At 37.4% G+C, this 26969-nt stretch overlaps 1 protein-coding gene across 9 annotated transcripts in view; it reads right to left on the bottom strand.

Annotated features, from left to right (window-relative positions):
* Positions 1 to 26969, bottom strand: part of Eif4g3 (eukaryotic translation initiation factor 4 gamma 3) — a 284385-nt gene that overhangs the window by 923 nt on the left and 256493 nt on the right. For 5 of the 9 annotated variants that reach the window (XM_076861118.2, XM_076861121.2, XM_076861122.2 and 2 more), the window contains 8 exons: positions 25448 to 25563; positions 21244 to 21416; positions 15354 to 15479; positions 14070 to 14151; positions 11980 to 12078; positions 8598 to 8744; positions 6514 to 6595; positions 2950 to 3096 (listed from right to left, as the gene is read on the bottom strand). In XM_076861118.2, coding sequence (XP_076717233.2) covers positions 2950 to 3096; positions 6514 to 6595; positions 8598 to 8744; positions 11980 to 12078; positions 14070 to 14151; positions 15354 to 15479; positions 21244 to 21416; positions 25448 to 25563 — 972 coding nt within the window. Of the gene's footprint in view, positions 1 to 2949; positions 3097 to 6513; positions 6596 to 8597; positions 8745 to 11979; positions 12079 to 14069; positions 14152 to 15353; positions 15480 to 21243; positions 21417 to 25447; positions 25567 to 26969 lie in introns of all 9 variants that reach the window. The other 4 variants (XM_076861117.2, XM_076861119.2, XM_076861120.2 and 1 more) reach the window with 1 other exon arrangement.

The raw sequence follows: 26969 nt of genomic DNA, 5'->3' as shown, positions 1-26969 counted from the left end.
AAGTCTAATTTTAAAAAAATAATAATAAAAAAAATAATTACTGTTACAGGACAGCTGGATGCAGTCCGGTTTAAGAGCCCAGCTTCAGCCTCAGCCCCACAAACAACAGCAAAGAACACCAACCCTACACAACCCCTTATCCAACAAGGAGTAAAAGACCATTTAAGCAGCCTAAATTATTTTTTATTCCTACTATTTCATTCAATTCAAACTATTTTTTAATATTGGTAAAGCCATTTCATTTTATGAAGTTCTCAATCTAAACACACTGAAAAATAAAAATGAGTACTTATCACTTTCTTTTAAAATTTTCTTTTTACTTTTTTCTTTATAGATTTTTTTTTTCATTTTTTGAAAGTCTGCAGTATAATTTTAACAAATATTAGGGGGAAAAAGGCAGGGTAAATTCTTTTCCCCTTCAAATGCTGTGTTTTAAAAATGAAAAGAGTGATCATTCATACGAAAAACATGGGCAAAAGCTATCTCATCTGGATTTTTATCCAGTGAACGTAAGTTATTTGTTGTTTTAAATGTCCAAATTGAGTAATTTTAATTCTCTATATTGCTCAGAGAGTGGAAACTTATTGTAGCACAGGCCTATGATCCCAGTGGTTCTGGAAGCTGAGGCAGGAGGATCACAAATTCAAGGATAGCCTCAGCAATTTAGTGAGAGCCTGTCTCTAAATAAAAATTAAAAGGGGCTGGAGGAATGTGGCTTAATAGTTAAGAGCCCTTGGGTTCAACTGCTGGTACCAAAAAGGAAAAAAAACAAAAAAAAAAAAAAAAAAAAAAAAAAGAAAAGAAAAGAAAGAAAAAACTGAGGTGGGGGGAGAGAAAGTAAGTAGGTAGAGGCATTAAGCCAGAATAAAAATTACATTTATTATTCTAAAAAAAAAAAAAAAAAAAAATTCCTTGGGGCTAGAAGGTGTTACAGTGCTTGTTTAGCCATGTATAAGGTCCTGGGTTCAATGTACATCACTGCAAAAAAAAAAAAAAAAAAAAAAAATCATTTATTATCAGCTCTCTAATCACTCAGATTAATGATGGAAGGAGGTAACAGAATAAACAACAAACGTTAGATTAAGAATGAATCATATTAAAATTTTTCTTCAGAGTTACTGAAATCACTTTTCTTTTTCTAAAACTCTGTTTAGTCTATAGGGAAATGGGAACCAGTGGCCACAATTCTGTTGCTGGTAAATCTAAAACTAACAGCTCTAGCTCTCTAGGGATGACTTATGGAATTATGGTAATTATAGAAGACATTTTAATTTGGCTAAGCATATAGCATCAATTTCATCCAACTATTTGATATCTCATTTGACAAGTAAGGTCCTCTTCCTATAACAATATAGAAAAGGAAGCTAGGATTTTAAGTGACCTTTCAAAGACCTTGAGAGAAGGAAAAAAATAATCATATTTTCTGATTCAGACTTAGATGGCTCTTCACTTGCACTCTGAGGATAATTTGTTTTAATCTGTTCCTGTATCTCCTGGAGAGATTCAGCAGCTCCAGGAAAGAAGCAAAACTTCTGCAAACATCCCAACAAAGAAGTGCCCAAGAACTACTTTTCAGTGCCATCTCTAAAACAAACGTGTACCAGCTGTCACAAAATATTAAAAGAATCTTCTAAGATTTAATAGAGTTATCAATTTACCAGTATCATTAAGACTAGGGTGTGTTCAGGCTACCTTAGTTGTCTGGTTAGCCAAGAATGAGTAACTCGTAACTGAAAATTATTCTAAAATACTTTGTTAAATATGCCATGGTTATAATTAAGGTTTTTGCTGGATGTCTGAGCATTCTGGAAAGTATTATCCTCAAGACTATTCACCAATTTCATGCCCTTGACCTGAGTTGTCCAATATGGTAGCCACTAGCCACATGTAGCTATTTAAACTAAGTAAAATGAAAAATTCAGTTTCTTAGTCATGACTGCCTCACTTAAATGCATGTATGGCACATGTGGCATGATTACCGTAACTAATGGTACAGAAACATTTTTGTTTGTGATGGCTGGGGACTGAACATGCAAGGCAAGCACTCTACCAACTGAGCTATGTCCCCAACCCCAGAAACATTTTTTGAAAAATATTTCTTTTCTTTTCTTTTTTTTTTAAAGAGAGAGAGAGAGAGAAGAGAGAGAATTTTAATATTTATTTTGTAGTTTTCGGCAGACACAACATCTTTGTTGGTATGTGGTGCTGAGGATCGAACCTGGGCCGCACGCATGCCAGGCAAGCGCGCTACCACTTGAGCCACATCTCCAGCCCCACTAGTTTTCTTTTTAATATATTTTTTTTAGTTGTCAATGGATCTTTATTTTATTTATTTATATGCGATGCTGAGAATGGAACCCAGTGCCTCACAAGTGCTAAGCAGGTGCTCTACCACTGAGCTACAATCCCAGCCCTAAACTAGTTTTCTTATTGGCATTCTTTTTTTTTTGGTAACAAGAACTGAACCCTTGAGCCACATCCTCAGTCCTTTTTTATATTTTATTTATAGATGGGGTCTTGCTGAATTGCTTAGGACCTCACTAAGCTGCTGAGGCTGGTTCTGAACTCATGATCCTCCTCCTGCCTTAACCTCCTAACAGCTGGGGTTACAGGAATGCACTTCTGTGCCTGGCTCTTTTTGACATTTTCTCATTTAAGTCTGTAAGAAATTCAATTTGGAGTCCATTACAGTGGCATGTGGCGTTCCAGCCACTTGGGAGGCTGAGGGAGGAGGACTGCTAGTATAACACAGTAAGACGCTGTCTCCAAAAACAAAAATGAAACAAATAAACAATATCAGATATGTTTAAGATGTTAGCTGAGTTTTTGTTACTAGTTAGTGATTCTTCTATTATCCATCTTCAAATCCTCACTCACCTCTAAAGTCTTGGTCTGGATAAATCTCACCCACTAGTTTGGTTAATTTATAACAACATGAGGCAAACTTACTGGCAGGTTGATCAAGTTTTACTATTGATGCTTGTAGTGCATAAAGTGCTTGCAGTTCCTTCTCTGTATCTGAGTCTAGGTACTTGAGTAAAATCGGCACTCTCTGCTTGATAACAGCAGTGTCCACTCTGAAGGTAGAACAGTCAGCTAGAGGAAATAGAGGAAGTAGGCATTATACTTAAGGATTTAACACACAGAACCACTTTCAGTTTTTTGACAATAGTACCCAAAGGGCTTTGTACAGAAAGAGGAGGTAAGGGGCTCCAAGACAAGATTCTGAAATCCAAATGCTGTAACATTTTTAATAAGATATTATCTCAAAAATAATAAAAACATGGAGGAGAGATGCATTTTGAATTCTTGTATTCCTCAAGAATAGTGCACCCAATTATTTATCTTTAATTATAATGAAAAAGTGACAGTAGTTTTACAACAACCTCCAAAAGCAATATTAATCAAATGACTCACCATGAAAAAGATACAAAAAGGATATATTAATTAGTTTGATTTAATCATTCCACACTGGTTTGGGTATGGAGTGTGCCTTAAAGTCCCATATGTTAAAGGCTCGGTTGCCAGGCTGTAGGGCAACTGGGAGGTGGTGGAAACACTAGGCGGCGGGATCCAGTGAAAGGAAGAGTTATGCTATTGGGGGCATGCCCTTAAAGGGCACATGGGGAGCCCATACCCTTCTCTTTCTCTGCTTCCAGCCACCACGAAGTGAGCAGCTTTGCTCCATATCTTGTGCTCCCCATTATGATGCTGTGCCTCATTACAGGTCCAAACAAATGAAGCCAAGCAAACAAGAACTCTGCAATCGTGAGGCAAATAAACCTTTTCTCTTGATTTTTTTCCCAAGTATTTTGTCACTTTGGTGGAAAGTTAACATATCAAAATTTTACATTGTAGTCCATAAAAGTATTGTTATAAGATTTTTAGTAAAATAAAAATTATTAATTCAAGTGAATGCATTAAAAAAGCAACATTAAAACAGGAAATGGGGAGGGGGCTGTGGATATAATTCAGTGGTAGAGTGCTTGCCTAGCATGCACAAGGATTGCCATCACTACATACATGCACATATGCACACATACCAAAAAAAAAAAGAAAAGAAAATTAAAGTGGCAGTTCATCCAAATCTTTCCAGAAGGATACAAGAGTTGGGACCATTTTATTATTCCTAGGAGGAAAAAGACTATTATAATAGTGGAGGAAAAACAAAACAAAAATACCCCAAACAGGGCCGGGGATGTGGCTCAAGCGGTAGCGCGCTTGCCTGGCATGCGTGCGGCCCAGGTTCGATCCTCAGCACCACATACAAACAAAGATGTTGTGTCCGCCGAAAACTAAAAAATAAATATTAAAAATTCTCTCTCTCTTAAAAAAAAAAATACCCCAAACAAACCCCTCAATCTATGCCTTTTGAGATAAAAAGCAAGATATAAAGGGGCTGAGGAAAGTATCCTCAGTGCCAAAAAGCATGAGATTTTCTATTCTCTGTTGAAGTTATTAGTTATTATGGGATACAATTTAGGATTTGGGTTTTTGTTTTTTTTTTTTTTTTTTTTTAGTGCTGGGGACTGAACTTGGGGCCTCATATATTCAAGGCAAGTGCTTAACACTGAGCCAAATCCTTAGCCCCAATATGGTTTTTAAAGCAGCTTCTGCACTCCTCAACCTTGATTAATTCCTCACTCCCTTTCAGTATTGAGAATTAAATCCAGGGAATAATAATAATAATAATAGGAATTCAAGTGAGTACTTTTAAGCAACATTATAAAAGGAAATTAGAAGTCTGGGGTAGAGCTCAGTGGTTAGAGCCCTTACAAGGCCCTGGGCTGGAAAGTAGGCCTCAAACTTGTGATCCTCTGCTTCAGTCTCATAAGAGCTGGGATTACAGGCACAGGCCACCACACCTGGCCTAAACCTTGAATTTTAAAATGGGGAAGTCTTATGGTTCCATTTAAAAAATTTTATGAATTCTTTCTACATAGCTTGTGACTTATGTCCTTAAAGAACTCACATTGAGGGGTTGAAGTTGTGGCTCAGTGGTAGAGCTCTTGCGTAGCACACGTGAGGCACTGGGTTTGATACTCAGCACCACATAAAAATAAAATAAACGTATTGTGTTCATCTTCAACTTAAAAAAAAAAAATCTCTCTCTTTCACTTTGAAAACAATTCACCCAACAAAAAATCTTAAATTAAAATTCTGAAGCTAAATTAAGTGGCAGGAAAGTATTTCTTTTTTTTTGGTACTGAGGATTGAACCCAGGGATGCTTTACTACTGAGCTACATCCCCAGCATTTACAATTTTTATTTAAAGACAGGGGGTCTTGACAAGATGCTTAGGGCCTTGATAAGACATTGAGGCTTGCCCTGAACTTTTGATCTTCCTGACAGCGTCCTTAGCTGCTAGGATAACAGGCATGGCCAGAAGCTTTCTCTTTTTGTAGAGGAAGGGGAGTACCAGGGATAGAACTCAGGGGCACTCGACCACTGAGCCACATCCCCAGCACTACTTTGCATTTTATTTAGAGATAGAGTCTCACTGAGTTGGCTGGCTTTGAACTCTTGATTCTCCAAAGCCACTGGGATTACAAGCATGTGCCACCACCCCCAGCAGCTTTTTTTTTTTTCTTTTGTAAAATGTTTATAATTGTAGATGAACAGAATGTCTTTATTTTATTTTTATGTGGTGCTAAGTATTGAACCCAGTGCCTCACCCATGCTAGGCAAGTGCCCTGCCACTGAGCTACAACCCCAGCCCCAGAGAGCTTACTTGTGGAATGACAAAGACTTGAAATTCTGAGATAACTTTTGAACTGATAAGACTTTTTTTCTTACTTGAGTGCCAAAAATGTGGATTTCCACCTAAAGCTAAGTTGATGTCCTCATAAATATTGTTAAATAATAAGGAATTATTTAGGGCTTCTACCAATCCTAATTTTATCTCACCTACATAATTCATAAATATCCAATATAAATGTCAATTCCCATAAAATAAAGTCAACAAGAGCAGGAGAAACTGCTGGTATTTTCTTTCCTTATATGGGCATTTATTATAAAATGTGACTTTCCTGATGAGAAAGCCCTCCGTTGATATTAGGTTAAGAATACTGAACCCCTTTAATTATAACTCCAAAATGGAAGGAGGTGGTCTTGAATGATGGAGGGGAATAGATAAAGTACAAACCCTCCCACCCACCCCTGGATGTATGCAACAACTTATTGAATTGTAGAATACAAGGTGTACAGTAGCTGCTCAAATTGGATTCTTTGGACACAAGAGCATCTATTGGTCCCATATTTGAGATGGTCAGGCAGGGTAGACAGAAATGCTATTACCCACTTGCACAATAACTGAGCTATACAGGACAAGATTTGGAGACAATAAAAAATCAGACCATATAATCAGTAGTGGAAATAATAACGATTTCAGATACTAAAACCTACTTTCAGAAGAGTACTTCAAATGCATGAAATGAGCAAATAAGTTTTCCATTCACACACACACACACAAAAAATAAATAAATAAAACCTACTTCCAGAAATGTCACTTACCTATAATAGCTGCTTTACAAACGGCTGTCATTAAAGCTCTAAGGAATGTAGGTGAACTCATCTGGTTTTCATCTAGATTAGCCTTAAGTTTAAACAAACAAACAAAAAGGCAAAACAAAAAACAGTTAAATGTACCCTTGCATACCAGAGAAATTATTTTTCCCAAACCAGGGCTAACCTGGCACTAAGGACAGACAGAGTCACATTTTTGCACATCCTTGCAAACATTAAACTTTCGATTCATTTTAAAATAGTTTGGCTACGGCCAATTCTATGTGAAAATATTCCCAGTAGCAGTATTTAGGTCTCAAAGGACTTATCATGTGTATTTGAAGCCAATTAAAAACATGATTCCTCAATAAATGATCCGTATTAATGATCTAGCCAGGTCTATAATTTAGGAGCTAGCACACCACAGCTGCAGGGGAGTATTCCTCAGCACTGTGCAGTTCTGTGTGTACATGCCAACATTGCTCTTTCATTTTAACTTTAATGTGATGAGGAGACATTTTTGGGGGCAGGTATTTTAAGTATTTTTCAATGTTTATGTTCCTTATGCCTGTGAAAAAATTAAAGCTTGCCTCAGCTTCTTTGAATAGAGTATATGTATGGTACTTGCCGTGGAGAGGGTCAAGCTTGAAATGACTAGCCAGGGAAAATTAAAAACATTGTTATAAACTGCTGGGTTGAAAAGTTAAGAATTTCAAAGATATTTAGAGATAAGTTTAGTATTGATGAATTTTTGTTTTTTTGGCACTAGGATTGAGTGTAGGCCTCATGCCTAAGTGTGTTCTACAACGGAGCTACGCCTCCAGCCCAGTGCTGATGAATTTTAAGACTGAAGTAGATGAGCTAGCAGTTCTCTTTTGTTTAATGCCTAATCTCCATCATCAGTTGGGAGGAACTGATGGCTCCATGGGAGTAGAGTGGACGGAAAGCCTGAGTGACATGGCCAGCTCTTCTGGGCAGCAGTGCAGTGGCCACGGAGGACTGTGCTCCAGCCAGAGGATTCACGACCAGTCTCCCTCGGAACAGAAATGTGTGGCACCAGAACTGGCAGCAGAGGAGGTGATGCACGGCAGGAGAAAGTGCCAAAAGCTATGTGTACAATGTTTCATGACCATTATGTGTTATAGCTAGTTCCTGGTTTATACCTTTTTAAAAATACTTAGAGTTGAAGCCAGACTAGTCTAACCTCAGAGTTATTTCTGCAAAGGCTAAACAATTACTTTTGAAGAAGAAACGAGAAAATAATAATGTTCCCTTATTTTTTTTAATCAAACAATACTTAATAAACAGTTTGACAGAGCAATCTCATTTTGGAACTGGGGATAGAACTTAGAGGTATATCTCCAACCCTTTTGAGAAAAATAAACTAATTACCTAAACGTAATTACATAATAAATACCCCTTCAAACAATCTGTTTCTTCTGTTATAAAAATATCAACTGCATATTTCTTCTATGAAACAGAGCCAACTATTATAATTCTAGAATCAAAGAATAGACTAGACCTGAAGAAAAATGAAGAGAAGACTACAAATTAAGAAAAGATATTGGGGTTGGGATTGTGGCTCAGCAGTAGAGCGCTCTCCTAGCATGGGCGGGACCGGGGTTCGATCCTCACCACCACATAAAAATAAAATGCACTGTGTTGTGTCCATCTACACCAAAAAATAAATATTATATATTAAAAAAAAAAGATAATAGGGCTGGGGCTCAGTGGTAGAGTGCTTGCCTAGCATGCATGAGGCACTGGGTTCGATCCTCAGCACCACATAAATGTAAAATAAGGATATTATGTCCACTTAAACCTAAAAAATAAAAAAAATTAAAAAAAAGAAAAGATATTAACAAATAAGGTCAATAGGAAAGACAGACCTGCTAAGAGATAAACAGATTTACTAATGCTACGATTAGATAAAAGTAACAAACATCTTTATGTAGTGTGAGCTCAATTATTATGTTTTTAACTTTCCTTTTTAAAAACTCTCACAAAGGTAAAAGATATGGTGTGTGAATTGAGAGGGTCACACAAGAACCTTCCTTATCTCTATGGCAGAGAGGATCACATGGTCTCTATACCTCTACCCAGTCAAAGATCTGTTCATCATTTGCTTTGTCCTCAATAATGAGTTTCTCAAGGCGCTGACAGAGTTCTTCAGCAGAGAGTTCTTTCTTTGAAAGTGCTTCAGAGGAACAGGAACTGTCAGACTCTATAAAGTCCAACTTCTGAAACATAAAATGTAAAACAAATTAATGTAGTACAATATTATCATCCTGAGAGGAAAACAAAGCCACAGGCTATACTTTCTGTTTTACAGGGATCAAAAAGATCAGCAGAAGATATTTATATTTTTAGTTTTCAAAGACCATCACTCTATTATTATTCAGAAGAATTCTCTAATTTTTCATAAGTTTTATCTGATTCTCTGTTAAAAAAATAAAAATAGGCAAAGAAACAAGCTTGCTATAATTGCCCCTCAGGATATGCTTACCTCCAAATCATTATGAACTTCAATCTTGGGTAGAAACACAGCTCTTTAAAGCTGGGTGTGAGTCCTAGGCAAGGGCATAATTTAACTCCCATTCGATATGTAACCATTGGTTCAATATTAGTATCACTACAGAGTTGTCACACCCCATGGTTTGGCTTTAAATTCTTAAAATACCTCCAGACCATTCTGAATCCAAGTGTGAAAATGATCCTATAAATTGTTTAACTCTTAGGTAGTTCTAAAAAAATTCCGTAAACCAGGCATTGGTGGTACACACCACAGTTCCAACTACTCAGGAGGCTGAGAGAGGAAGATTACTTGAGACCCGGAGTTTGGGGCCAGACTGGGCAATACTATTTCTTTAACAACAAGTCTATAATCAAAATTACTGGTGCCAGGTGGGGTTGTCCACACCTGTAATCCCAGCCACTTAGGACACAGAAGCAGGAGGATTGCAAGTTTGAGGTTAGCCTCTGTAATTTAGTAAGACCAGGTCTCCAAAAAAAAAAAAAAAAAAAAGGCAGGGTCTATAGCTCAGGTAGCTCAGCAGTAAAGCATCCCTGGGTTCAATTCCCAGCACCATCCATCCAAAATTTGTGACTTTTTAAGGAAGAAGGCAACAAACTGTACTGTAAAGTTTTCTTTAGTTTTTACTTTTGAGACACTGTCTCGCTATGTTGCTGAGTCTAGCCTTGCACTTGCAATCCTCCTGCTTCAGCCTCTCTTGTGGCTGGGATTACAGGAGTGTGCCACAACGCCCAGCTAGTTTTTGTATTCACTTTTTAAAACCTCTCCAGTTGTTCTGATTAGTGGCTTCTTGATTGCTCATTTTGGAGATTCCCTCTCTTTTATATAGAGATATTTTATACTCTGACTGATAGATAATTTCATTACCTCAAGTCATTGGAGTCTAAATCTACCACTTTCTGCTTATTTATTCGATCTCATTCATGGTGACTCATTTCACTGTACACTACATGAACTCTACAAGGGTTAAGCCATATATTAGGTAATGTGTATTTGTGGGGGGATAAAAAGTGTGGGGGCAGGGGCTGGGGATGTGGCTCAAGAGGTATCGCACTCCCCTGGCATGCGTGCGGCCCGGGTTCGATCCTCAGCATCACATACAAACAAAGATGTTGTGTCCGCTGAAAAATAAAATGTAAATAAAATATTAAAAAAAAAAAAAAAAGTATGGGGGCAGACCAATGTTAAGGATGTTTTCTCTAAAGAGCACTGTGGCTTGCTCTTTCTAGAGCCAGGGTAATGCTGAACTGAACCAATTCAGCTTCTTCCACAATCTCTGGCATTTGTTCTTCGGGAAACATGGTATTCACATATGCTTACTGCTCAGAATCCAGGTTTCGTCTCTGGCTTATCCCTCCTCTCCTCTTATTTTTAATCTCTTGAAAGAGAATTTGTCTACTTTCTGGGAGCCCAAAAGTGCATCAGAAATTGTGCTTTCCACAGGTTTCCTACTGTTTGGCAGTAGCTCCTCCATTTATTTCCACAACCCAAATGAAGGCTACCTACCAACCCAAATGAAAGCTACCATGGCAACCTAGTACGCTGTCTTTATCCACAACACTATACTTACTTTACTGTTTTTTGAACTAGGGATTGAACCCAAAGGTGATCTACCCAGAGTTATACCCCCATTGCATTATATCCAAAGACAGGTCTTGCTATGTTGCCCAGGCTAGCCTCAAAATCCTGGGCTCAAATGATCCTTCTGCCATAGCCTCCTGAGTAGCTGGGCTGCAGCTGTGTTTCATTATGGCCAGCTTGATACATTTATTTTAAGGTGATCTTCTGATTACTTTCTTATTCTTTTTTACCTATAGTGATTTTTTTCTTCTTACTGCTGATTTATTATCTTCCTTAGCTTTAGTCTTCCTCAAGTGTTCAACTACTTTGACTTGCAAGATCATTTTGAGAGAGTTTTGTTTTCTTTCTCTCTCATCTTCCTTGGTCTAACAGAATTTTATAGTTGCCTCTACCCAGACCACTCTCCCTTCTCCCAAATTACTTGTTTAGGGCCAGACTAAATCAGTCCTGCAGTCCTCTACCTTGTAGATTTCTGGATCCAGTTATCAAGATTGCATGCAGGCCAGCTTACGGTACTAGTGCTATGATTGTTTCCATTTTCTTGAAATTATTTATTTGTGAAGTTTCAAGTAGTAGACCTATCTCCAGGCCTCTATCTGGTAAGGGGCATTCTAGTCCCCATTACCAAAAGAGTAATTTCATGCTTCTTCTGCCTTTCCCAGGCCCAGAGCTCAGTACACCTGGATCTTCTTTAGTACTATCACCCTGGTTTACTTATCAGTTTCATTTCAGGTTCTTAGAGATATGGTACTGGAGATTGAAAACAGTACCATAGGAGGGTGCTACCTCCTCAGTCATTTTTATTCTGTCTTTGAGAAAGGGTCTCATTAAGTTGCTTAGGGCTTCAAATTGCTAAGGCTGGCCTTGAACTTGTGATCTTTCTGTACAGCTGGACTCTAGATGTGTGCCACTGTGCCTGGCTATTTAGCTCATTTTCTAAGTGTGGCTGTCTTTTAAAATTTCCCCATACCTTTTATCTTTCCTGTAATGACTGTACAGTTGGAGAGTGCCCTTAAAACATGTACTTAAGATGATAACTAAGATTATTATTTTGATCTAATCTTAATACCAGAATACTATTGAAATTATCTTCCTTTCCTCTATGAAATAGACCAACTGCTGTCATATGGAAGACAGTCCTGGGGCAGTGGCACATGCCTACAATCCCAGCAGCTTGGGAGACTAAGGCAGAAGGATCACAAGTTCAAAAGCCTCAGCAACTTAGTGAGGCAACTTAACAAGATCCTGTCTCAAAATAAAAAATAAAAAGGGCTGGGAATATGGCTCAGTGATTAAGCCCCACTGGGTTCAATCTCTGGTACAAACAACAACAAAAAGATATAAGTCTTGTTCTTACCCACCTGCTCCAAGAGAAAATTATGTACATCTTCCCCTTCAGGTAAAAAGTCCTTCCAGCTGAGATCAGCCTCCCTCCATAAGGCGCCCACTTTCTTATGGCTCTAAAAGAGAGATAAATCCAATCCATTAATTTTTACATTGGAAGTAGAAGAAGAAGAAGAAAAAAAAAAAAAAAAAAAGCTTGCTTGAGGTCAAGGACATAGAACCCTAAAGAGTAAAAAATGATCCAAGTACAGTGGTGCATGGGTATAATCCTAGTGATTTGGGAGGTTAAGTCAGGTGAATCTCAAGTTCAATGCCAATCTGGCAACGTGACAAGATCCTATCTCACAATCTAATTTAAAAGGGGTGGCAGATGTAGCTCAGTGATAGAGTACTCCTGGGATCAATCCCCAGGATCTTAAAAAAAAAAAAAAAGAGTGAAATGAAAACCTTTCCTTATTAATATGACATTAATCTCTTAGGATTCTTGACTTTCAAAATAAGAGGTCTGAATGTATACAAATATAATGGTGAATATTTGAAGTATAGTTATTTAGATTCAACAATTTATTTATCAGATGACTAATCTGGGAAACATTAAACTGGTATTTGGGATTTATTAATATGACCATCAAAGAGTCTGATACATGCAGGTTTATAAATTTAACACTGTCCGTTTTCTAGATGGAAAGATGGCTCTGTACATGTACCTGCTTTTAGAGCCACTCACAAGCCACACTGGAATCCCTCTCCACCGCAGATCACATTTATACTTCCTGTTATAAGAGGCACCTGTTGCTCCTGAACTAGGCATAAGAAGTGTTTTGTGGGCAAGGAGTGCAAGGTTGAGCCCAAGAAACAATATAGCAAAGCTGTTATCAGCTGGAAAAACATGAGGAGGTGCAAGCCCACTGCCTGGACAGAGACTACGATAAAGGAAAATGTTTTGAGGTTGCAGCTGGCATCTAAGAAGATGTATAAATTACTCCATAGAGTAAATAGGCCAAGGTCCAGCTGATAACCTGATACAGCCAGGATTTGAAATCAGGCTCTCTGGCTCAGAGTTTATGGTCTAAGAAAATATGGTTTAATTTATAAGTAGAAATTTGTTTTCTTTTAATAAAAATAAATGTTAAGAAGAGTTTGAGTTTTAAATAAAGACTATAGCCAAGGAGGGAATTACAAACATAAAAACTACAGAGTTCAGTAAAATAAAAAATTTTACCATCATTAACTAAAGAATATTATTAATAGAAATAATCAGCAGAGCCAGGCTATTTAGTGCATCTGTCTATGAATAACTACTACACAAATGGGGTACAGAAGAACTTCTGCAGGTTCAGAGCGAGATGAACGTTGACTTAAAAAAAAAAAAGAAAAACCTCAGTGTCTGTGAAACTCTGTAATCAAACATACAAATATCTCTGGCTTGGGTTTGAGTACATTAGAAAATCACTGCAGAATGTTCATTTGTGAGTTCTGTTTTGTTTTGACATCTCTTTTCCTAGACATTTCATCCCCCTTTGGATGCCACAACACATCCTTTAGCCTCTTTGACCTCTAATAGAGCACCTCCACATGCTTTTGAAATAATTAGTTTAGATATATCCATCTCCCTCTCTAGTTTAATCTTAGTAGACTGAGAGCCAAGCAGACAGCTTTGCAGAGAATAACCATGCACTCACTACATATTTAACTAAAGTGAATTTAAGAAATTCACCATTCTGCAGAGTCTTTTTTTATCAGACTTGTATCCAAATGACCCAAAAGTTAACAAAACTAATCATTCTATGAATCCTATCTTACTCTAAAAGCAGAGCAGTTTTCATTGAAAAATTACCAACCACAAATAAAATATATCTTAAGATTTTTTAGAACTATACTAAATCTAGTTAGGATTAGAAAATTCTTTCCCAAGACATTGGTAAACAGAAGGACAATACACCTCTGAAGGAAACAAGGTGGAAGCAGAGCCCTCACTTTGTTCAAAGGCTAAAAGGAAATGGAACTATTTGTACACTGAGACCTGAGGTGTTCACAGAAAACACACGATCAAGATCACTGCCCTTTCTAACATGCTATTGAGTCTGACACTCAGTTGAACACTCACCATTTGTTTGCATAGAAGGTGCAATATTTCAGAAAGCAAGACCCCAGCTCTTCCAACAGGAAGTAAAGGTTTGCTAAATTCTCTGTAAAAGATAGGAGCAGTGATTAAGTACCTCTGAAGAAATTCTCCATGCTAAAGTAGTAGGCAAAAATGTGTGTCAAACAAATAGACACTTTGTAACCTAAATAAAAGTCAGCAGGGTCAAAGCTCTAGGACATGCTCCAAGTCCTTTTCAGCAGAAGGCTTTTGGAGACTTTAGGGTCACCTTATGCTTCCTGGAGAAGCAGAAAAGGGATGTTAGAATTCCTGGGTTTTGTCTTTTTCTTTAGCCACTTCAGTGATGGAAGCAACACAAAGATCAATCTCACTTAGTAATCTATTTACATAAGTTCCACTTCAAGCAGAAAGTGGAGAAGTACCTTTGTAGGTAATGGAATTGTGAAGCTTAGTTATAAAGTATTGTAAAAAGAAAAGCTTTTCTTAAGAATATGGATGAAATAGAAAGGGACCAATTATTCAGACTAAGAATTAGTATTTCCCAAACTGCATTCCATAGGATAGCAATGATTCCAGTAATTCCTCAAAGTAAAGGATTCTTTCATTGATTATGTGAGGTAATGCTGAATTAAACAAAGCTAAATTATTTTTATTGTTTTGTTTTATTATAGGATTCTCATACATACACTTGAATTATGTGCCGCAATACATATACTTTGTGCATCTCCAAAAAAAAAAAAAAGGGGGTATGCTGGGGTGGGGACATACACAACAGTATGCGCAGTCAGATTTTCATATATCAACAGTTTGTGGGGGAAATAATAGTGTTTTGAAGAACAGAAGTACTGGTCTATATAATGCAGTATCCATTCCCCCCACACATGCAAATCTAGCAATACTTTTATTATAACCATGAACATGTATTATGCAGGTACCAGTATGAAAAACCACAATGTAAATTCTGACAACAACTGAAGCAATGATAGACACAACAGCCAGATTAACATTAAGCTTCTAGAAGCAATCATCTTCCAGTGACATGACTGGAGCATTATCAATAATCACTGCTACCCCCAATGGACCAAAGGGCTATCATATCCTCATATCAAATCTGTCTCTAGTGTAAATCTAGTAAAATCTTCAAAATAAAATTAGAAGTCTAAAAGAGTCACAGGCTGTTTCTAAGAGTCTCCAGAGCCACTAATGGGACAATATTATGCTAGAAAGTCAGCAGGTGAGTTCTCTGTCAGTTTAACTTGATATACATCCAAAATAAATATAACTTACATGATAACTTCTCTCATAGAGATTCCACCTTCTTTTAATATGGGGGTCACCAGTTCAGCAAGGTATAACCAAATATGGGGAATATCAATGGCCATGTCATCTGCCAATTCCAAGGTTTCTAAAAAACTGAAAAAGAACAGGAAAAAAAATCAATACAAATATAATTCAAAAGTTAAAATTAAATAAAGAGACCAAAAATCCGTCACTCAACAAATACATATCAAGCACCTGCTATGTCAGGCACTGGTCTGGCCATCAAGTAACTGATAAACAAACTTCCATTCTTAGAACTTATACTAGTGTGCAGGAGAAAAGGAACAGAACAGACAAAAGGAGACTTGTGACAGGGCTAATGCTCTCAAGAGCATGAACCAAAAATAGTTCTGTATGGAAGTGACATTTGAAAGATTTTAATAATGAAACAGAGATAGTTGTATATAAAAGTCCTGGGTGAAGGGCTATCCAATTAATTTCATACTTTAAAGTTAACACTATACCCTCTATGTCAGTCAGAAGTACCAACTAAACATTGCAATGCAGGCCAGGCACAAAGAGAAAGAAAGACAAAAATCCTTGCCCTGGAGGACCTTATGACAGGAAAACTAGATGGATACAAGAGAGTCTGATATTACTAACATTATCATCCTCATAACTGTTGTACTGCAAAAGAAAAGCTAATGGTTTTAGGTTTTTATGATATAAATATTTCCTAATGTGAAGTAAAATAACTGGGAATCAAACATGAAACTTAGAAAGTCAAATACAATACATAAGCAGCCTTCTTCGGGCTGAAAATAACAGCTATTCACTCAGAAATGTAAATAATTCAAGTCTTTGTTAACTGTGTGAATATAGAACTATTTAAAATTATAAAAACAGAGGTGAAGGGGACACGCACATGATTGTATGGCACACGGGAGGAATGAATGAAGAGGTCAAGAGCTGGCCGTATTTTGAATTTATATTCTTTCTGAGCTCTAAATTTGCACATGCCTTTTCACTGCAGTTTTAGCTTTTAGCCAGAATATGCCACTCAGCTTAGAAGGCTACACAGGATTAAATTTTTTTGTAGCTCCCACTACAAGGTAAGGTCACCTCTCTTGAGCCGTTATTTCAAAACAATATATAGCTCAGCCACATCACCTAACTCAGTTTCAGGAATCCTTACTGCCAACTTACTGACCTCACCACTTGCAATTATTTGACACCAATTTTCTATGCAGCAGACACTTGGCTGTTCTTATTATATGCACACTTTTCAGCTGTTAATGTGCCACTTGTGGAACACCTTCGGGCAGGATTCCAGGATTTCTGGGTTAATCACTTGATCCTGCCAGATCATTCTGTGGGCTCTAGATTAAGCTATTTAATATACCCAAGAGATAACTGTAGCCATTCTGTCCTTTCAACAGTGTATCAATTATGACCATCTCACATCATAAGTGAAAGATAAGATACTCACATTCTTGCCTTAGTTTTGTATCTATCCTCCTCACTTTTATGGGGGTACCAGGGATTAAATCCAGGGGTGCTCAACCACTGAGCCATGTCCCCAGCTCTTCTGGTTTTTCATTTTGAGACAGGGTCTTGCTAAGTTGTTGAGGCAGGCCTTGAACTTGGGATCTCTTGCCTCAACCTCCCCAGCTGCTGGGACTACAGTACTGAACAGTTTTCTATTTTTCATCAATGAAACAGTTCATAGAATACAATTAGTGGTTAAAAACATAATCCTGATAAGAAACTTTTTTTTTTTTTTTTTTTTTTTTTTGGTTAAACAAAGGATTTCCACAGAACAGAGCTGTGGGACTTTCTTTTTTAATGTTTGTAGTCACTAAGTCCTTTTGCATGATTAAAAAAAAAAATCCTAGGTATGCAGATGCTCTATGTAATTATCTTTGCATAATACCTATCTTCTGTGGGCTGAAGAAATGAAATAGAGCTACACCTTTGTCTCTTGGTATGCAGTGACCAGCATATCCACTGTGCTGCACATGAGAAAACCAGTTCCATTTCTATCAACTAGTAACAAACTTGCCAAAAAGTAAAAAAATTTCCATGTATAGCCAGGTGTCATGATACATATCTGTAATCCTAGTAACTTGAGAGGCTGAGAAAGGAAAATCACAATTTTGAGGCTAGTCTGAGACCCTGTGTTGAAAAATAAGGAGTTAGGAGGTGGCTAGGGTGAAGCACCTCTGGGTTCAAAAGTCAGTACTGCAAAACAAAAGAAAAGAAAGTCCCATTAAAAAAAATAAATAAATAAATATTTATTTATTTATTTATTTATTTTAGTTGTTGATGGACCTTTATTTTATTTATGTATATGTGGTGCTGAGAGTTGAACCCAGTGCCTCACACATGGTAGGCAAGTGCTCCATCAATGGGCTTCAACCCCAACCCCCATTTATAACAGCAACAACAACAACAAAAATATTTAGGTGTAAATTTAACCAAGGAGGTAAAAGATGTATTTGCACAATGCAAACTTTAAAACACTAATGAAAGTAACTAAAGAAAATCAATAGATGGAAAGATATCTCAAATTCATGGATTAGAAGAATAAAAACTGTCCAGACCAGACCAGACCACCCAATATGGTAATCCCTGTCAAAATTCCAATGTCATTAGAAATAGAAAAAAATATTTCTTTTTTTTCATATTTATTTTTTAGTTATAGATGAACACAATACCTTTATTTTATTTATTTATTTTTATGTGGTGCTGAGGATTGAACCCAGGGCCTCGCACGCGTTACGCGAGCGCTCTACTGCTGAGTCACAACACCAGTCCTAGAAAAAATAATTCTTTTTTTTAAAAAATATTTTTAGATGTATTTGACACAATACCTTTATTTTATTTATTTATTGTGGTACTGAGGATCCAACCCAGGGCCCAGGGCCTTGCACATGCTAGGTGAGCACTCTACCACTGAGCCACAACCCCAGCCCCAAGAATTCTTAAATTTGTATAAAACCACGAAAGACCCCAAAAATTATCTTGGCAAAAACAACAAAAGTTGGAGGCATTACACTCCCTGATTTCAAAACATATTGTAAAGCAAATGCAATCAAACAGCATGGAAGTGACAAAACTGATGGAATAGGAAAGAAAACCCAGAAATAAACCAGTACACTAATGTATAGTAACCTACCTACCTATATACTTAATTTGTTTCATGAAGTATTTAGATTCAAGTCCTGAAAATTCCCAAAGGATGGCTTGATGTAGTCTTTGTGGAGGTTTTATATACAGCAACTACTATATTCACAGTTATATGGAATCTTTTAGGAAAATTCCAAAGAAGCTAATCTAAGGTTTACTTATAAAGCCTAAATGAAACTTCTATTTCAGGACACTATTAGCAGTACATGCCTTGAAGGGAACATTAGATGATATTATCAGGACCAGGACCAGACACCTGAAGTTTGCTGCTCTCCCATGCTTCCCAGGTCATTCCTGGGGTGGAGAGCTGGGCAGAAACTGCTTCCTTGACTGCTCAGAAATTGACATCTCAGCAGCAGCACCCAAAGAACCTAATCTCAGATGATCTTGAATAATATTCTGAAAGAACAGAGATCTTCTGAGTGTTGGAAGTGTCTGTGGCTCCTACGAAATGACCTCTCTGAACAGTATGGACTTTGCAATTCTGAGCTTCTTGCAAGAAGGTTCTTGATGAATAATGACATGGGGGGCTATCCTTTTGTTTCCATCTTAGGAAAAGGTGGGTGCTACATTGTCAAATATATCTCCACAACTTGCACAAGACTTGATTTAAAGATGGCCAGATAAGGTCCAAGGTCTTGCTAATTATCAAAGGTGAGGCTGGAGCCACCGCAATGAAGGAAGCAATGATGTAAAATGATGAAGTGATTTGTTGAGACACAGAAATGTTGATCTCATTTACCATCTAAATAAAAGGTGGTAGTTATTCTAAGCAGCAGCAATAGTACCACCACTAATGGGAGTGTAAACACCATGTCTGATGACGGTTTTCTTTCAGGAAGTCACCAAAAGGGAAATGCAACTGTCTGATTTCCTAGAAATTAAACGAGTATTTTGCAAGTTCAGTTATAACCTGGAAATAGACTACACACTTCATAGATGTGAAGGAACTTCTGACTATTGTCAGAAGAAACAGAATACAGTGAACAGTAATCTAGCACTCTCATTTCCAGAAAGTCTGGGGAACAAATGTAAATCCTTACAAAGTGATATAGAAAGATTCCATTACTGTGAATTTTAGGAGCTTGTATCTATTTTTAGGTTGGCTGGGATCAGAGACCTTAGTTTGATTTTAAGAGTGAAGGTGCCTTCATTTGCTCTTACTTGCTGTTTACTGCAGCGAAGCACAGATTTCTCTCATAAAACTGGGACATCATTCTGGCTTTGCTAAAGTTTCTTACTAAGTTAACTGATTCAAATGGCCTTAATCTAGCCCCTTAAATAATATAAACCCAGCTTATTGCTGAAAGATAATTTCTTAATGATCCTGGGACAATTACGAATTTTCTCGGGCCTCAAGGACAATGTCATCATTCTTTTCAAAAATTAACCATTCCTAAGAACATTCAACATGGTATTTAATAGTTACATTCTAAGAGATTAATCCTATCTGAAATGACAACAGAAAGGTACAAAGAGGCATTTCATCATATATGAATTTAATTTAGAAGAATGAGCTTGGCAAAAAAGTTTTACAAGGAATTCATACCACCCTCAATTCAGTGAGCATATGCCCAAGTCAATGTAAGATGGTAGATTCGAGTTTGATCTCTAGACCTAAAGGTCTTAATTCCTATTCCTTTAGAGAATGGATATCTGACAGCGCTGGACGTGATTCTATGCTTATATTTGGTGCAAAGCTTGGTAACCAAAAATCAAAAACAAATTTTTTTATGATATGAAATTTTTTTTCTAACTTATACATACATAGGTATGTACTTATTTATTATACATAACCAGGGATTGAACCCAGGTTGCTTAACCACTTAGCTACATCCCCAGCCCTTTTCAAATTTTGAGACAGGGTCTCACTAAGTTGTGAAAGCTGGCTTTGAACTTGCAATCCTCCTGCCTCAGCCTCCCATGTCACTGGGATTTCAGGTGTGCATGACCATGTATAGCTTGAACATTGATTTAAAAATCTCACCCAGGGTAAGATTCTGTGGCTGAGTCACAAAGAACCTAACCTGTGAATTTATGTGAAGGTGCACCATAATATGCCAGAACTTGCTCAAATGGGGATACAACGCTAAAGACAGCCAAATCTCACCAACATTCACTGGTTAGAATTATAGTGAAGTCAACCTGTAACAGTGTAAATCATTAAAAAAATGGAGTTACATTGCTATGGGGCTACAGTGGAGAGACGAGCACTTTCTGGTCTAAATAACCGTGGTTTACTAAAAGGATAAAGTCAATTTTCCAGAATTTTTCTCACAAAGTAAACTCAAAGAATAAGCAGGTTTACATGTAAATGAGATGGTGAAGAGCTCAGAGTTTCTAAGGTCAGCTTCACTACTGACATCATGATGCAGGTCTAACAAAAAAACACAGAAAAATCAGAAGATAACCTTTCTGTACAAGCACAATCTACAAAATAGCATCAAATCAAGCAATGTATGATCAATACATTATATTGGCTCAACATACTACAGTGGACACGATTTTCATGTATGGAAAAAGAAGGCTAGTTACTGAATGGTACTCTTTTTTTAAATTATTTTTATTAGTTATTATGGACCTTTTATTTATTTATTTGTTTATTTATTTATGTATTTTTAATATGTGGTGCTGAGAATCGAACCAGTGACTCACATGCTAGGCCAGTGCTCTACCACAGAGCCACAACCCCAGTCCCCTGAATGGTACTCTTGAGGAGGATACTGACCCTTTGAAAAAGTCCTGTTTGCTGAGTTTTTCTGACTGTACCAGCTGATAAAGCAATTGGCCCATGTGATCCCTGGTGATCTGGCTTCTCTCGAGGGTGGACTCCACTCCCGTTCTCACGAAAACATGTAGCAGGCCCTGGGCACTCAGCTCTTCCACACACTGCATGGCTTCCTGTTCAAATAGCAAATAAAGGCTTGCTCCAAAATCTGGTGTTAAACAACCTTAAAATCTTTTGCTTATGATAAAGTCAGTAGAAAGCTATGTTAACAAGACAGTTTTTGAAGTTAAGTTTTTGCTTGTTTAAAGTAAAAGGTAGACTGATATAGGCAAGTTAGTCATATTAATGAGAAAACTGGGTATGATGGCATGCATCCGTATAGTCCCAACTCCTTGGGAGGCAGAAACAGGAAAATCACTGGAGCCCAGGAGTTTGAGGCCAGCCTGGACAACGTAGGGAGATCCTGGCAGGTGTATGGGTGTCTGGGTTTATGGGTGTGTGTGAGAGAGAGATCTTCAAAAGGCTAACATTTGTAGGTTAATAATTTTATTCAAAAAACAATCAGAAAATCAGAGCCCAAAGGTATTTTTCTACATAACATTCACCTGTTTTCTGATCATTTTAGAAACTGAAAATGGTATATTATGACACTGAAATTCAATGCCATGATTTGAAGGCCTCAACATGGCAGCCCAGATACCTTGGCTGGGACTGTTAAGACATTCCCCATCTCCATGAAAGAGGTCTTCCTCTTAGGAATGCTAAACTTCAGTGATATGATTAGGTTAAGTGCTAATGTCCTTGGAGGAGGTTTCTGTGCGAGGCTCTGTTAACCGGTGCTTACTGTGGAAATGATCCGGCCAGCTTAATATCTTTGGTCTGGGGAATAAAAGCCTGACAGCCAGGCTGCTCGATCACCAGCATTAACTCCCTACTCTTAGCCAGAGCAGCTCTGTTGCTACTCTGGTCCAAAATCTCTTGGTTTGACTTCTGCAAAAAGTAGCTCCTCTTGGAAGCTACATGTGCAAAGGGAAGTAAGGGAAGTAAAGCTCCTCTGGGTATCTCAATGGGACTGCTCTCTTTCCCTTCTGTTACTTATACCTCCTCTGTTCTTACCTAAAAAAATTTCAAAACTACAGAAAAATTAAGAGTAATCCAGTGTAAAACTATGTGTCTTCACTTTGATTTAGATAAAAATATCATCTAATATACAGGACATTTCAAACTTCCATAATTGTCCCCAAATGTCCAAATAGCTTCTTGTTGTTGAGAACCAACATTCTATGCCATGATGTCTCTTTAGACTCTTGTAATCTAAAGCAAACTCCCCTTCTCTTTTTCGTTTATTTATTTATTTTTTGGGTGGTGTTGGGGATTGAACCTAGGGCCCTGTACATGTGAGGTGAACACTCTGCCAACTGAGCTATATCCCCAGGCCCCTCCACCCGCAACTCTTTTTGTCTTTTCATGATACTGGCATTTCTGTAGCATTCAGGGCAGCTGTTGTGTTGCTGTTGGTGTTTCAAGTGCTCATTATCCTTGTTGGGTTTTTGCCTCGTTTTAACCTCATCAACATCATTACAATTACCTTTCGGGAAAAGGAGGAATAAATTCAAGTATTTAATTTTCCATATATACCCTATGTGTCCCCCAGCAGGAAGAGTCAGTTCTCCATAAAGGGTCAACTAATTGTATCATAGCAATTCACAACCTTGCCTGCTATCTTCTTTTCTCATGATTTGTTTCTCCTTGTCTCTGAGCTCTCAGTAGAAGTAACACCTCCTATAGTCTTCTGATTATCTCCACATTGGCTATCATACCACCTAGTTTTACTTCTCTGTACTGAAACACTGTTTTTCTTTTTGTAGCTACGGCTTACTTATTCCTGACCTACCTTTAGGGTCAGTCTTGTTTGTGTCTCTGCACTAGAATGTAAGTCCACAGAAGCAGATGATATTATTTGTTGTATGTACTATGCTACTTTCAGGTAGTATCCCCGAAAATTGGGAGTCTTGACAAATGAAGGTTTGATTCCTGGCTCTGCCTCTTACTAATATGTGACTTAAGGAGTAGAACAATCTTTTAGCCTGTGCTTTCTATCAAAAGGTTACAAGGAGAAATGTATATAAAAAATATATAGGAAAGCACTTGGCACATTGACAGGCATAAAATAAAGGTTCAATAATATTAATTTATGGCACTTACGAAGAGGATCACAGACAAAAACAACCCCTCTTAGGATGCACTCTATAATTCTTTAGCCTGACATACTAATACCCTAAAGGGGACGAGATAAAGCATATTTTAGGCTCTGAAGCTCAAGTTTGGCTTTTAATCGGCTGCTTATTAGCAGTAAGATCTTGAGCAAGTGATTTTTATGTCTATGCATCTCCGCTTTCTTATCTGTAAAAACAGGCATTATAATATCAACTTTGATTACATAAACTAATACATATAAAATACGTAGAACAGCACAGAGTAAGTCTCAATAAATGTAGAATATTATTACCTGGTTCTTAGAGCCACTCTGCAGGTACAACTGCCTCTACTATACTGCAAAATAGAATTCTGAAGTTGTAACTAACTCTGCCCCCTTCATACTGCAGACCTGGCTGGGGCTCATGATCCTCCAAAGGGTATTCTTGTGCACCTAAGTGTTCGTGACGTTATCTTCTTCCTGTACTTGCATTTCACCACAGGGTCATCTTTAAAATTGTCACTCACTAACTTTGTACATCCATCAAATTATGTCTAAAGACAATCCCCACTGCTTTCTCCCTTTCTGTACTTGCTTCACACTGTCCATAGCTATTCAACTTGCTCTTAAGTCTTTCACATTTCCCTACTTCCATGCAAGAAAAAGAGCTGTGTTGCCAGCTTACGAGAACACTCTCATTAGCCAGGAAGTTAGCTAATAAAATATAGTACATCAGGTACATTCTTTAGCTCTTTTTCAATTAATCTTCACTTATGGTGCTGCATTTCCAAGGGTTTCTGCAAAATAGTCCTATCTTACTCATCAAAAACTTCTCCCTGCTTCTGAACTGGGCTATAGATAACCAAGGTAATTTTTTTTTTTTTTTTGGTACTGGAGAGTGAACCCAGGGGGTACTGAGCCACATTCCCAGCCCCCTTTTGTTTTATTTTGAGACACCATCTTGCTAAATTGCTGAGGCTGGCTTTGAACTTGAAATCCTACCTCAGCATCCCAGCGTGCTGGGATTAAAGGTATGTGCCACAAAGCCTGGCTAACCAATGTGATTTATGTATATTGAAAGCAGATAATGATTATATTGTTAAGAATTCAAGTGTCTTTAGTATTTTTGATAATGCCAAAGCAAAAGTAGTTAATATATCTGATATATTTTAACAGATAATTTAAAAAAATATTTATTTTTTTAGTTATAGGTGATGCTGCTATATGTGATGCTGAGGATTGAACCCAGGCCTCATGCATGCTAGGCAAGCGCTCCACTTAAGCCACAACCCAGCCCAACAGATAGACAATTTTAACGAAAAAAGCTTTTCCAGACCTCAGAGCACCAAATTAGAGTCCAGTATATGATCTCCTAAGACCCTACAATTTAAATAACTGTGGCGTTATCTGTATATGATCTGTCTCCATCAACAGACTACAGAGCACATGATGCCAGGCAGCATCTATTTTGCTCACTATCATCTTAAAATGAACACAGGGGGAAGGTAAGGGCTAAAGAGGGACACATTGAAAGCCATGACTTTAAATGTCTCATTTAGGCCATCAGACCCTGGAATATCACTTGCCCTTTGTGTTTCAGTTTTTCAGTTACGAAACAAAGAAAAATAATGCCAGCCATATTTCAGGGTTAACATGGGAATGTTTAAACAACTATAGCAAGTATAATTGGGTGTAAGAAATACCTTACAATGATTGTGTATTGTTTTTGCTCATTAACACCAAAGTCAATTTGTTTTTCCCTGGTTTAGACTGGATTGGCACCTGTCTTCTCCCCAACCACTCCATGTTGTGAACTACAAAATTAATTTGAAAGACAATACTTGGCAGAATGCATCAGAGTTAAGCACAATGAACTATGTAGAATTTAGATCACTCAGTCTAAGTCTTATCAGTCACAATGACATCTGATTTAGACCAAGTGACTAAACATGGTTGTCACAGGGCTTTCTGTCCTGCTGCTTTCTATCTTGTTTAAATCTCATTTACCTTAAAATCATTAATGTGTAGAAATTCATCAATGATAGATTTGGACTTTCTCTCCATCTCCTCTTCTGACAGTACAGGCCTGTCAGGGGCTGACACTGTTGACATTTCTGGTTTCACTGCTAATGAGATTTTAAAAAGTCAGAAAATAAAAAGGACAAAAATTACCATATTAAATTGATATTATTTCTATGTTGTTACACTGTTTTTTCAATAGAGCCATTTAATAGATGTAAGTATGATGAAGCAAGATGATGTAAAAACAATTCAGAAAATTTTGGCATAGATATGCACTAAATAACTTCATAATTTATACCAATAATCAACAAGATTTAGGCATATTATACACCTTTAGAGTCAACGAGTTTCTCTGTTCCTTTCTGTATTTGATTCTTCTACACCGTTTCCATGAGGAGCACAAAATACCTTCAGAATTCACATAGGCTAGGGTTGTGCTGACCACAGCTCTAACCACACTGGCCTACGGCATTTGCTGGAACATGCCATGGCTTCTACTACAACTCTGCGCAGGGTAGTCCTACTATCTGTTCCATAGCTGTCCTTTCTTGTAAACCTGTTTCATTCCTATTGGTCCCTCTGCCCTGATTCCAGATTGGTCTCTTGTTAATTTCTCTCAAAGAACTACATTCCTTTCCTTCGTAAAGGTTTTCTCAGTTGTACCGTACTTCTGTGCAGACTAGCTATGTCACATTACTCACTGCACATACATATTTTCATTTCTTATCCTACTATGTTCCCAAAGTACCTAAGAACGTCAAATGTCTCCAAAGTTACATAATTAAAGCCTATTCTCAATTGGAAGAAGAAATTTCAATTTGCCTCTAAAGTCTATTTAAATAGACTGGTTAAAAGGAACAATTTAAATAGTCAAACAAATTTAAAAGCCATATTAATGGTATAAGCAACTAGTGTTATTTCATAGTTAAGATTGAGAAAAGGCCAAAAAATTTCTTTGAATTATTTTTAATTACTGTTATCATCATCGTCATGCTATCTAATACCTTTTGAAAACTTTGTTATTTATGAGGTAGAGTTCTAAGTATTTTTATATATTATCTTCTCATTTCATCTGCAATAACCCTATAGAGTTAAGGTAGATACACTTAACCCCATTTAACAAATGAGAAAACTGAAACACAGGTTAAATACATGAAGTGATGTTTATACTATCACCTGAGTAAGTTTTTAAGCACACACATGCTAAATGCATCCAACCCACAGAAGGTGCCAGGGCAGATGATGGCAACAAAGCACCATCTGACACCTTCCCTTCCCTTTCCTTGCAGTTGCTTAACAAAGTAAAATCTTTTACATGCTCGAGGGCATTACATGGCCATGTCCCTCTAACAGCAGTGCAAGGGAGGGTCAGATTGCTTAACATACAGCACCCTATCACCAAAACGTTTAACAGAGAAAGGGGAAATCTGATGACTTCTCAGCAAAGACATACTAGGAAATGAGAATGGTGTTACAGAATGATGGAGTGGTCCTGTCATTGTCAAGG

This window comes from Callospermophilus lateralis, chromosome 7 (genome assembly GCF_048772815.1).
Source record: "Callospermophilus lateralis isolate mCalLat2 chromosome 7, mCalLat2.hap1, whole genome shotgun sequence".
Classification (NCBI taxonomy): Eukaryota; Metazoa; Chordata; class Mammalia; order Rodentia; family Sciuridae; genus Callospermophilus; species Callospermophilus lateralis.
This window is presented reverse-complemented; position numbering and strand designations above follow the sequence as displayed.